General features: G+C 31.8%; 1 protein-coding gene across 2 annotated transcripts in view; it reads left to right on the top strand.

The window, feature by feature from the left end:
• Positions 1 to 13,414, top strand: part of Gga (ADP-ribosylation factor-binding protein Gga) — an 81,914-nt gene that overhangs the window by 46,046 nt on the left and 22,454 nt on the right. The window contains exons 6-7 of one of the 2 annotated variants that reach the window (XM_075364635.1): positions 1,641 to 1,832; positions 7,071 to 7,301. In XM_075364635.1, coding sequence (XP_075220750.1) covers positions 1,641 to 1,832; positions 7,071 to 7,301 — 423 coding nt within the window. The remainder of the gene's footprint in view (positions 1 to 1,640; positions 1,833 to 7,070; positions 7,302 to 13,414) is intronic. The other variant, XM_075364636.1, reaches the window with a different exon arrangement.

Below are 13,414 nucleotides of genomic sequence, written 5' to 3'. Positions count from 1 at the left end.
ATTAACTTATCTGAAGACTTTTGTGGTGTTAGTATGTTTTCAAAAAGGAGCAAATCTAAAAACTGTTATTTTTTTAACTGCCAGAATTCAGTTAGTTTACTGAATCTAATTTATTTATTTATTTGTCAGTTTAAATATTTAAAAGAAGACAAGTATGCAAAGGTGGTTCAAATATAAATGAGAATTTTGTTTTGGATAAAAGAGAAATTAATGCACAAGGTTATTGCTGCACTGAGTGAGAGTGGACTAACAGACATCACCCTAGCTATTGCAGTTCTATTGCATAGTCAGATCAGCAGATAGCATGATGATCAAGCAAGATGTACAATGCCCATTGTGCAGACCTTTATCATTAAATTTTTAATTAAAGAAAATGTTAAACCCGTGGAAGTTTACACCAGACTATGCATACCTTCATTGGTGATGTGTTAAGAAGATACAAGTGTATCAGTAGTGTAATACCTTTAACGAAGGGCTTAGAAGTTTGAAACAAAGCCCATGATTGACATCCGTACCAGTTTCACCTCCTGGGAACATTTGCTTCATCAAGCACCTGATTTTGGATGACAGATGCATCTGCATGTGGGAGATGGCAAAAAGAATGGAAATTAGTGTCAGCAGCATTGAAACAATTATTCATGACCATCTTGGATACTGTAAGATTGCTGCTAGATGGGTACCTCAGCACCTTACCATAACGGATGAAACATGGGTCCACTACTATATACCTGCAAGTAAACATGCATAGATGGAATGGTAAAGAAAGATAGAGGCAGGACTTATGAAACTGAAGACCGTGCTTTAGCTGGTAAAGTTTTGTGTGCTGTCTTCTGGGACATGAGAGAAAATACTGTATATTGATTTTTTTGCATTTAACAAAAGAGCAGAATACTATGATTGCTGCCTACTACAGAACATGTTGCAGGTACCAGCTGTCAGATCAAAACACCATGATATTGCAATACACAGCACAATCTCGCTTCACAACATGCAGTCCCACATTGCCTGTTTAAGGTGCGAGACACTCAAACATCCTGGCTAGACCCGATCTCAGTCCTTGTGACTATCATTTGTTTGGCCTGCTCAAGGATGCATTAGGTGGACATCATTTTGTTACTAATGATGAGGTTGAAGAATTTGTGTACAATTGACTTGTAGTGCATCCAACAGAATTCTACGAAACAGGTATTCAAAATCATCCAAAATCCTGGTAAAGGTGTGTGTGCATGTGTTCATGGAGACTATCTTGAGAAGATCTGATTCTGATTTTTTAGAAAAACTATTTTTGCAGATTCTTATTCATATTCAAACCACCCTCGTAGTTGTAAATTAATTTTAATTATATGAAGCATTATATAAAATAAAATTATTTTGGAGAAGCAGGAGAGGTTCTGTTTAAAGATTGTTTTAATGTATGTAAAATAAGAGCAATTCTTTATTTACCCATATATTTGTTTAGTATGTATATCTGCTATTGTTTACAGGATCACTGAACTTATATTTATAAATCAAGACATAAGGTTTTGTGTAACATGTTTCATATTATTATAAATAAAGGAAAAATATAAAGGGTTTGTTTTGAAAGTTTTTTATTTTTAAAATTATTCATGTATTAACAATTGCATGACTTTTTTTGACAGATGAAGTATTAGCTGCTAATGATGAGTTGGGCGATGTGTTCGATAAATATACTAAGATTATAGTTCAAGGTAAATCTGTTTCTGGAGCAGATAGTAATAATGGAGGTTCCAGTCTGCTTGATCTAAGTACACCGAGTGAAGAGTTACTTCCTCCACCTGTTTCATTGCTGAATGAACAGCTTGCTGATTTAGGTATAAAGAATATTATATCCATGTATTTTGTATCATTTTTATAAATTCTCACATTTTTCTTTAAAAATGTAGTATGTTAAGATCAAAGCTGAAACTAATATAATTATGATACTGTACTGAAATTTTTTGTGTAAAGTTGACATTACAAACATTATTGTGTAAAAAGTTTCAAATTAGTTCCCTAGATGAACTAATACCTAATTGATAGTCTTATCTTCCATTTTGGTGATACTTCATTGTCAGCTCATTCCCCATATCTCAGCCAAGGATCTCTTCTTGGAAATATCACAAAAGTCAAGTTTTTTCTATCAGGCTTCATACCATAAATGAACTGAAAGACAAAATTAACAATATCACACTTGTTATTCTTCAAACTGTTATGGGCAATTTTGTGTATGTGCACAAGAGTCCTCCTCCTTATGGGAGGAGGACATTTGCAGTGTACAAATTTTAAATCATATGTAACAAAATCTCCCTAAATATATCTCATTGTTAAATAAAACACCATTGCATTTTGAAATTTGTCAATTCTTTTTGAGTGATTGTGTTTTTAAATGAAATGGATTTGTAAAGTAATGATAGATGTTTTTGGACACTAATAAATGTGACAATAACTTGAATTATGAATTGCATATTATTTCTGAATGGATTTCAGGTTATTTACTAGATACCAGTAATAATTTACTTGCTTATAATAATAGTAATGTGCCATAAAGACTTACACCTAGAAAAATGACACCTTAAAAAAAACTTGTACTTTGACAAAATCTTATACAGTGGTACCTTGAGATACGAATGTTTTGAGATACAACATGAAATATTCTAAAATTTATACCTCGACATACAACAAAAAATTTGAGATACGAATTTGCGATGTGCGATAATTGTATAGGTGATCCCTAGATGGCAGAGCGTTCGCTCAGCTTTCCTCCCTCCTCTCGCCGCTTCTGCCCGCTATGTCGCTCTGTTTGGTTGCTGAGATCACAGTCCTCTGCATGGCCGCCACGACGTGTTATTCACTTTGTTTGTGCCTGTTTTTCGTGTCATTTTCAATAGTATATATACTGTACTCTGCATATTTTGTTATTTTAACCATGGATCCCAAAGTTAAAGACAAAACTGGTGAAAAGAAAAAGCCTAAGAAAATGATCTCAATGGAAGCGAAACATGAAATTATTGCAAAGCATGAGCGTGGCGTTCGTATCATCAACTTGGCAAATGAGTATGGCCGCAATCCTTCTACAATATCCACGATCATCAAGCAGAAGGAAGCGATAAAGAAGCTGCAACCTTCCAAAGGCGTCACCATTATTTCAAAGCTACGAACTAATATACATGATGAGATGGAACAGCTACTTTTATTATGGATTAAGGAGAAGCAATTGGCAGGTTACTGTTTCTGAAGCGATTATTTGTGAGAGGCTGGCGCCATCTTCCAAGACCTCAAGCGTGATGTAACAGAGACGGAGGGAGAATCATCGTAAGACGGTAAGGGGTTCAAAGCTAGTCGTGGCTGGTTTGACAATTTTAAGAAACGAAGTGGCATTCATTCAGTTATTCGTCATGGAGAAGCATCTAGTGTAGATATTAAGGCGGCTGAAAATTTCATTAAGGTTTTTGAAAAACTCATTAGTGAAGAAGGATACCTACTGCAACAAGTGTTCAATTGTGACGAGACAGGGTTATTTTGGAAAAAATGCCTAGGCGCACGTTTATCACGGCTGAAGAGAAGAGTCTACCCGGCCACAAGGCTATGAAAGATAGGCTAACGCTTGCCCTTTGCGCTAACGCTATTGGGGACTTCAAAATAAAACCGTTGCTAGTCTACCACTCGGAAAACCCAAGGACCTTCAAAGCTTATAAAGTTATGAAAGAAAAATTACAAGTTCTGTGGCGTGCAAACAGTAAAGCATGGGTGACCCGTCAGCTTTTTATTGAGTGGATGAACATAGTTTTTGGGCCTTCAGTGAAAAAATACTTAATCGATAATGGTTTACCGCTTAAGTGTGTCCTTCTGTTGGATAATGCTCCCGCTCACCCTCCTGGCCATGAGGATGACCTTATATAAGTTTAAATTGATTAAAATTGTCTATCTGCCACCCAATACAACGTCTACCCTTCAGCCCATGGATCAACAAGTTATCTCCAATTTTAAGAAAATTTTCACGAAGCATCTTTTCAAGCGTTGCTTCGAAGTTACCGAAAATACGAACCTAACATTGAGGGAGTTTTGGAAGAATCATTACAACATTGTGATCTGTCTTAAGCTTATAGATATTGCCCGGCAAGGTGTTACCAAAAGAACATTGAACTCAGCTTGGAGAAAATTATGGCCAGATGTTGTTTTAAAACGAGAGGGATTTGAGGGATTCGAACCTATTGAGAAGGAGATTGTATCCATTGGTCGCTCTCCATGGGCCTAGAGGTAGACGAGGCAGATGTTGCTGATCTCATTGAGGAGTATGCTGAAGAACTCACGACGGAGGAGCTGAAGGAGTTACAGAAGATTTCCCACTCGGGAGTAATGATGAAACTCAGCAGTGAGGAGGAGGTCGAGCCGGAGGAGAAACTTACTTCACGTGAAATTAGTGATATCGTTGGCAAGTGGCAGGAAGTGTCTGATTTTGTGGAAAAAAGACACCCAGAGAAGTTGTCTACAGGGAGAGCGAGTGCCTTATTTGATGATAGGTGTCTCACATTCTTTCGTAACATTTTAAAAAGAAGGCAGAAACAGACCTCTCGTTACCTTGTGAAGGTCTCACGCAGTGAAAGTCAGGAAAGTGAGGCCAAAAAGGCCCGACGTTAGAGTGATGATTAATAAACATTGTGTGTTATTAATATATTAATAAATAAATTAATAAACATTGTGTGTTATTACTCGTTTATTTATATACAAATTGTGTATATTATATGTAATTTAACTGTGTTTTGGGTTAGTTTCATATCGCTAGAACGCATTAATATATATTACATTATTTTAAATGGGAAAAATTGCTTTGAGATATGATTTTTTTGCCATGCGACGATGATTACAGAACGAATTAAATTCGTATCTCAAGGTACCACTGTACTTTGGTTCTACTTACATGCTACCATAAAACTTTCCTGTTATACTATGAAATTTTAGATAATTAACCAAGAAAATATACTCTAAAGTGTTTATCTCAATTTTTTTCCTGACAGGGAGTCTTACTCTTTAACACTTTGGGTTGGTGTCCCCCACGGCCCTAGCCTGTGCATCTTTTCTTCCCACTACATACTGAGCTGCTGAACCTTTTATATCATACACATACATCACACCACAAACACTACACAAATTACAACATATACTCTTACACACCAACACAACAACATCTACACTGTCTCTTTTTACATTTATTCTTGGTAATGTTGCGACACATTATGAAACACAACCATAACCCAAGGTGGAGACTTATTATGCTGATGGATGGATGGCTCTATGTAGTGAGGCTCGAACAATGTCCTCTGGGCACATGGGTAAACCCAGTTGTATTTAGCTCTAGCTTCTGCGCATGTGGGCTCTCTGCAGAGTTGGTCTTGTATTTCCCTGGTACTCGTGGGACTAAAATTACAATTTTATTGAAATCCTACTAAAGAAAAAAAAAACCTTTAATACTGTTTTTTTTAGGAGACTCATGTTTACCCCCAGGATGATGTATCCTTTCGCGATAATGTCATCAACCATCAAACTAAAAGAAAGATGCAACCATCAAACTGAGAGCAGAGGATGTGAAGGTGTGGTTGTATTCCTGAAGGAGATTGTATTAGCTGTATGTATTCTGCTAGTGACGAACATCCTTGCAGTCTCGGTGAAGATAATGGTGCCATTTAAAATGAATATCTGCATTTTATATCTTCCACCAAATTCAGATGTTAGTGAGATATGCAGATACTCGATAGTGCATATGAATTTATCACTTTAACATCTGGAAAGCCAAGGCGGCCTGCTGTTCCTTGGTAAGATGAAGACTGCAGTAATACACTAATAGATCGTCACAATGTTTTACGTAATTTCAGTCGAAGACTAAATTTCTCTGCGCCTTTTGCAATGTGAGGGCTGTTTGCTGAGTATTTTGGTGTGCTAAACAGAAATCATGGCTGAATTATGTTGATACCATTTCTCGAACAACTCATCATCAGTTATTTAGATAAAAGTTTGGTTTATGTTGTGGATCAAGACGGTCACTACAGCCAACTGGATTTAAAAACAATGGTATACTAGTCACTGTGCCAATTGATGGGGTAAACATATTTATAAATTCGTTTAAGTCAGTTTCACTTACATCACATACCGTCCTGAGTTTTTATGGTATAAGTTGTAGGTAGAAAATATTCCATTGGTGATTGAAGACTCGTGAAATGAATTAAATATTCCTTTCTCTTTTGATGAGCTGAGATATGTCTTGACATATGTCACTTTTCCCTGAAAATGATAATATCAGGTTTAGTATATCACATCCAGATACTGCATTACAACTCTTGTGTATCTATAATGAAATATTTTCTGATCAGGTTTTCCAGATTCTTGGTCAGAAACATTGGTGATTCTTGGAATCAAGCAAACATTGGTGTTGAGGAAATTGATGAAGAGAGAAGCATTTTGAAAAATATAGTTAAAAGAAGAGACGGACTTATAGGCCACATATTAAGGCATCCTGGAATAGTCGCTTTAATATTGGAGAGAGGTAGAACTAAAAAATTGTGCAGGCAGGCAACGTTTGGAATATGTAAAAAAAATTGTTAGGGATGTAGGATATAAGGGGTATACCGAAATGAAACGACTAGCACTAAATAGGGAGTCTTGGAGAGCTGCCAGTCAAATGACTGAAGACAAAAAAAAACGTATTTTTAAAACTTGAAACCACTTCAGTTTAAGAACTTTGTTGATTACAAAACATCAAAAGAAAAACAAGGTAATAAAAATTTTAGAGACTATTGATTTGACTGTCCTTTCCTACTGAGGACTTTATGCCATGTTTTTGTAAATGTAAAACTTAGAGGTTTCATTTCATAATGATCTTTCATAGAGAAATTCTTAATCTAGGAGGTAACCTAATTACTATACATGATAAATTATGATTTTGTATACTGTGAATTACTACTATTTATTTATAATGGAGAAGTTAAATAATTTAATGATTTATAAAAGAAACTCATTTATTTGTTTTTGCATGGATTCAATGTTTAAACATTTTAATACCATTTCCTTTTTTTTAGGATTAGGTGTTGTGACAGGTATTACTGCTTCGACCACTAATACCTTATCACAAGCAAAAACTTTAGAAACTACTGCACCATACCCGACAAACGAACAAGTCAAATCTGATTTTGCTGCTTTAGGGGAAATATTTACAACACCTTCTACAACAGCTAGTGCTGTTTCAGTACTTTCACCACTACAGCCGCTTTCTGCTATTCCATGTAACTTGTCGCTCTGTATAAAATCTGGTACGATACAATTTATACAGTTATGCTAAAAATAATTCTGTTACTTAATTATTTTAACGCTATACTAATAAAAATTTCTTTTGTGTAATATTCTGAAGTTTCAGAACACTCAAATAAATTTTTGGAGTACTTCAATTTAATTTTCTAGTTAGAAAGTTAAAGGGGGTCTGCCGTTTGAATACAGTAATGTATTGTATTTCCAGCAGGGATGGTTCAGGATTTAGTATTAAAACCGTAAACAGTAAGACCCCAAAATGTTATGCGGAAAAAAGGGGTGGGTTGCATTTACTTATAAAATGGTAAGATGAAGTTTGTATATTTTAGGCATAGGGTAATTGTAATCAAATAATTTTAATGAATCTATTTTCAATTACAGTTATTTCCTGACATATCCATCCATAAACATTCAACGTAACTTATATTTGTTATGAAATATCCTGTAATTAATTCTGTTCATAAAACATCTTGCTATTTACTATAGCCAGAAAACTAATAGATTTTTCTTTACTTTTATTTAGGACTATCACTAATTTTTAAATATTTTCTTTTAATTAAATTTACAATTACCTTTCTTTCATTAATATAAAAAAATAATGAAGGGTTACACTAAATATGAAGCGATGGTAAGCAGTATATTTATTATTCCACTTTTAAAAAAATTTCTCTTTGTTTTTCATTTTTTTATTTATTGAACCAGAAAGATTTAGATAATATAAATACAAAGTATAAATCCCAACAAATATAAACTTTGTAACCTGAATGGAAGTCTGGTACTTAAAAGATAAGCATAAAATTAACTTAAAACTATAAAAACTAACAAAGTTTTTATTATTCAAAGGTGTAATGCTGTAGAGCTAGGATACATAATTTTGTGTATTGGCATCTTATACATTAGATTTAATCCAGTTTTTCATTTTCATTTTAAAGAGATTTAATGTCAAATGTTTTAAAATTATTTAATAATTCACTGAAAGTTTTGATGGCCGTATTATAATTATTTTTATTTCTTATCTTTATCTTATCTCTAGGTAATATTAAACTTTTAATTTTCATATTACTGTTTGTTGTGAAGAATTGATTTTTGAGACTATGGTAATAATATTTTAATGCTAAAATAGTAAACAAATGTTCCAAATTCATTGGGTAGTCTTGGATGTTTTTTTTTTAAATTTTTAATCATTTTATTTGTAAATCTTGTAATAGATCCTGATTGTTTTTATATACATCTCCCCAAGCTATTATTCCATAATTTATTATACTACAGAAAAAAATCATACTATATCATCCTTAGTGCTTCTGTAGGCATAGTCTTAGAAACTGTGTGAAAAATATAGACTAAATATTTAATCTTTTTTTTTTTTAATTTACTCAATATGTTTATTTCATTTTAGATTAAAACAAAAAATAATTCCTAAGTATTTGCTATTTTCAACTCTCTTTAGCATGATTCCTTTAATTCTGACATTATTTGAGTCTGTGCACTATCACAGTAATTATGAAAAGTCATACATACAGTCTTATTAACATTTAACAATAGTTTGTTGAATGCCAACCAGCCATCTACCTGTCTAAGGTACCCATTCATAGTTTCTTGCACTTTGTCCCAGGTATAACCTGGGTATAATTGCTGAATCATTAACATAGGACAGAATTGCTTCAATGGGGATTTCTTTTAAATCATTGATATAATGCACAAACAGCAGTGGTCCCAAAATTGTTTTGTGGGACTCCAGTATTTGCTTTACTATAACTACTTTAATTATCATTAATTTTGACTTTTTGATATCTATATAAAGGTAGCTTATAAGTAAATCCAAACCTATCCTCTAATTCTATGCAATATAGTTTTTTCATTAAAATTTGATGGCCAGCTGTGTTGAAATTTTTTGTCAAATCCAAGAAACTTATCAATAATGGTTTAATTTGGTCCGAATTGCTATGTATAAATTTACTATATAAACATCTTTAGTCCCCATATTTTTCATCCTAAAAATTCTATTCTTTTAAAAATCTATTCTTTAAAAATTCTATTCTATTTTTCATCATAAAAATTCTACTGTATATTATTTTTTCAAATATTTTAGCAATATTTGATACTTTGATAAGTCTGTAGTTTGAAACATTGTGTTTTTCAACAGATTTGTAAAAAGGAACCAATTCAGTTTTTTTAATGCATCTTGCCAAACTGCTTGCTCAGTACGTAAATTAATTATATACATTAAAGGCTCAGTATTATGAAAACATATATTGTCAGAGTTTTGGTATTTATCTTATCAATTAATCTTATTAATTCAATTTCATTGAATTAATTATATATGTTACTTCATTGCAACTTGTTGGTTTTATAGATATTGAATTTTTGTTCATTTGTGGTAGTGTTAATTCAGTATCCTCCATTTTAATGATTTTTTGACTAAGTTTTTGTCCAATTTTATAAAAATAAGTAAGTATTCATAGTGTTAACTATTTCAGTTTGATTACTAATTCTATTCTGATTTACATTGATGTAAATAATAATACTATTTGATTTGGTTTTTTTACCAACTTTTGAGTTATAATTTCTCATTATTGTTTTTTTTTTTTGTTACTATTTTTCCGGATTACATTTTTTCCATATTTAATTTTCATACCTATGATAACTATAACAAATTTTGGAATAGTTTTTGTATTGAAGCTTTAGCTTATCATTGTGTGATTACATTGTCTATAAATTATATAAGAATTCTTTTGTTTACATGATTTTAGAATAGCATCTATGATCCATCTTTTTTTTAGATTTCTTCTTACCTTTTATTTTATTTTTTGCTACTTGTATACAATGATTTATTTTATCAATCAAGCAGTCAGTGGGATCCTGCATTAACAAAATTGCATTTCAGTTTCTTGTGTAAGCAATATTTCCTAATTTGTTGTATTCCAATATTATTGATGCTTCACTATTTTTAGGTTTTATCTTATCAACAGGATAATCAAAAGGATAATGATTCATAAAAGGATTCTTTAATTTGTATAGTTTTGTTCTTATATAGTTTGTTTTAATAAAGATATTGTCAGTGCAAGATTAATTAGAATTGCCATCAGAAGGTCTATTTATACTTGAAATCCTGGAATATATCCCTTTTCTAGAAAGTTATTAAGAAATTCTTGACTTATTTTATCTAATTCAAGCAGGTCTATATTAAAATCACCTTTTACTAACCGATTTTTTATATTTCTTTTTCTATCCAAGAATTTATTTATATTGTGTATGAATTCAGTTTTATGTATATTGTGTGATCTGTACATAGCTGAAATTTCAATTCCACTACCACCATTTATTTCTATACTAGAATTAAGTGTTTTAATCCCACCAGGTTCAACAATTTCTTTGTATTCAATTACATTCTCAAAAATACAAATGATTATGCCATTAGATTTATTTATTCATCTATTATTATAGTAGATATTATGACCTGGTAGATTATAACGCCAATAATGTTCTAAGAATCAAGTCTGCGCATATAATGATAAATGGTTTGATCAAACTCTCAGTGAATATCTCTAGTTTAGAAAAGTTAAACGCTAACTTTTATAATTTAAGCTTATAACATTCACATCTAACAATAAATTTTTCATACTGTTAATGGTTTTATTGAGAGTTTGGATATTATTGACAAATTTTTCATGTTGAATTGATTCTTTTTGAATAATTTCTAAGAAATCAAAATCTTATACCATATTATTCTTATTCCTTGTTCTCCTTCTTCCTGAAGAGTGAGTTTGGGTGCTTAGTACTCCTTCACATGTCCTGACCATGTAGTGTTCCTTTTGAATGTGCCATTGAATTGAATATTCAGTGCTGTTTATTTTTCTGCTTATTTGGTATTTTAATATTCATAGTTTTCTGTATCTGTTGCTGCATATTCATTTCATGATTATGACCATGATACTCATTGTTATAAGCGCAATTTACACATTTATAGGTCTCAAGATTTTTGCAATCATTTGTGAGATGATCAGTACATCTCAAGCACTTATGACTATTGTTCATTATTGCCACGTTATCCTAAGCGTACACATTTGCTGCAGAACATGATGTTTAGATCATTTGTTCTTAACATTGATGTTCTATATAGATCTTGTTTTGTTTTCTTAAATATTCATACAATTTACTAGATAATTCAAATATCACAGAAGTTTATTTCTTTTTGTTTTTATAGTTATGTATTAATTTACATTTAGACAGAAAGCCTCTATAATTTCTGTTTCAGAGTATAAGCGTTTTCATCCATTTTGTTTGTATTTGGAATTAAGGTTAGATTAATGTCATCATGTTAATAACAGATTATCAGAAATCTTGTTAAGTGTATAATGTCATTTTCTTTGTTTAATTTCTGAATCACGGTACACACTGTCACATAACACAAACTGATATTGATGCTTTCATATTAGGATGGCATTTATATAATTTCTCACCATTGCCTGGCAGCTGACCACCAGGCAATGCTGATTTCTTTAAAGATTTGTTTTTTTGGACCATTTTCATTTTAAGGTTCATTGTAATAAATTATCAAGATAAGAAAACTTTCATTCAGACTCCTTGTTGAATGTAAAATTCACTTAAGAAATAGTTTTTAAAATTAGGTTTAGATTTTTCATCTGCATTATAAATTCTTCCAGCTCTTTTGCACTGAGCAAAAACTTCAGAAACTCTTTGTCACAATCAAAACAACCTGTACAATGTCAAATAACCTCAGTATTAAAATTTAAACAAAATGAAGACATCATTAATAATATATTTTAATTTTTTGTTATAATACTATATTATTGGACACCTCTGCAGACTCTGTGGTGTAAAGGTTGACTCACAAAGGAACAGATGGTAAGGGACAGATTCATTTCTGCCTTTGATTTAGAATGATCTGGCTTCAAATCCCAATCAGGCTTTACTTTTTTCACATGCCAAAAATTCACTTCTCATCTTAAAGAAAAAGAATCTGTTGGGTAGCTGTAATTAGTTAGGCCTGGAATTATTGGAGAAAGAATAAATAAATAAATAAATATAGTATTACAATGATCCAAAAAAAAAATTTACTTGTTTTTTTTGTTTAGCAACATCTACTGAGCATGAATAATAAGGAATTACTGTTCTTCAAGAAAAGAGTATAGGTAATAAATACAGAGATTATTAATCAAAGCACTACTACTCTGATCTGCAGGTATACATCCAGTACTATGACAGGTTATGTAAAAATATATGAAAAGGTGTTGGGGTATAATTTTTTTTACTTCGACTAATGGTCACTCTGCTCATTATGGTTGATATATCTAGCTCTATGATAATTTGCAATTTAGCCCATCTGCCATTTCCGTTTTTTTGGATCATTTAAATGGAAGAAGAAAGAATTTAACAAATTCCATTTACACAGCACTCAAACATTAGGTAATTTCTGCATAAACTTTTTTCTTTACCTAAATACTGGAATTACTTGTTACCTCTAAACTTTCGTAATTTTATTGTGATGAGAGTCCCCAACGTTCGGTATTCATTTGATTTGTTGTTCTTTAGCCACAGTTAACATTACCAATCAAACCTGTTTAAATCACAGTATCTACTAAAAATTGGCAGTTCCTTACAATATTCATTTTTTAGGTTGTGTTTGCTTTGTGGCACCTGGTTTATAAATAGCTTAGTAGGATTTTAATTTCCATATGATGTTTTAAAATTTCATTATATTTTGCTACATTAAGGTAAATATACCCAGTATTGTAAGATTCCTACAGTCAAAAACTGTTTACATCCAGCAGAGTGTTTTGAAAAGTATTGTGCTTGAAATAAATTTAAATAAGGTATAAACCTACAAACATTCCAAAAGATGTAAGATAAATATTAAAATTAATAAAAAGATACCAGTAGAAGTAAAAGGATAAAAGTATATGATAAATATTCATTGACAGTTAATAAATACTTTAATCAGAGTTTGTCCCCCTTTGTGAGTCAATTGTACTTTTTCTCTTCCCTCTTTCCTTATTCCTCCTTCCATAGATGGATACCATGGGAATTGAGGCAGCTATCCTGGTTCCACATATGTTGGCACCTTCTGTTAATCAGGAGGACAGCAGTTTTTTTACTT

Source organism: Lycorma delicatula, chromosome 4 (assembly GCF_047948215.1).
Source record: "Lycorma delicatula isolate Av1 chromosome 4, ASM4794821v1, whole genome shotgun sequence".
Taxonomy (NCBI): domain Eukaryota; kingdom Metazoa; phylum Arthropoda; class Insecta; order Hemiptera; family Fulgoridae; genus Lycorma; species Lycorma delicatula.
The sequence above is the reverse complement of the archived record's forward strand: the minus strand, read 5'-3'. Positions and strand labels throughout refer to the sequence as shown.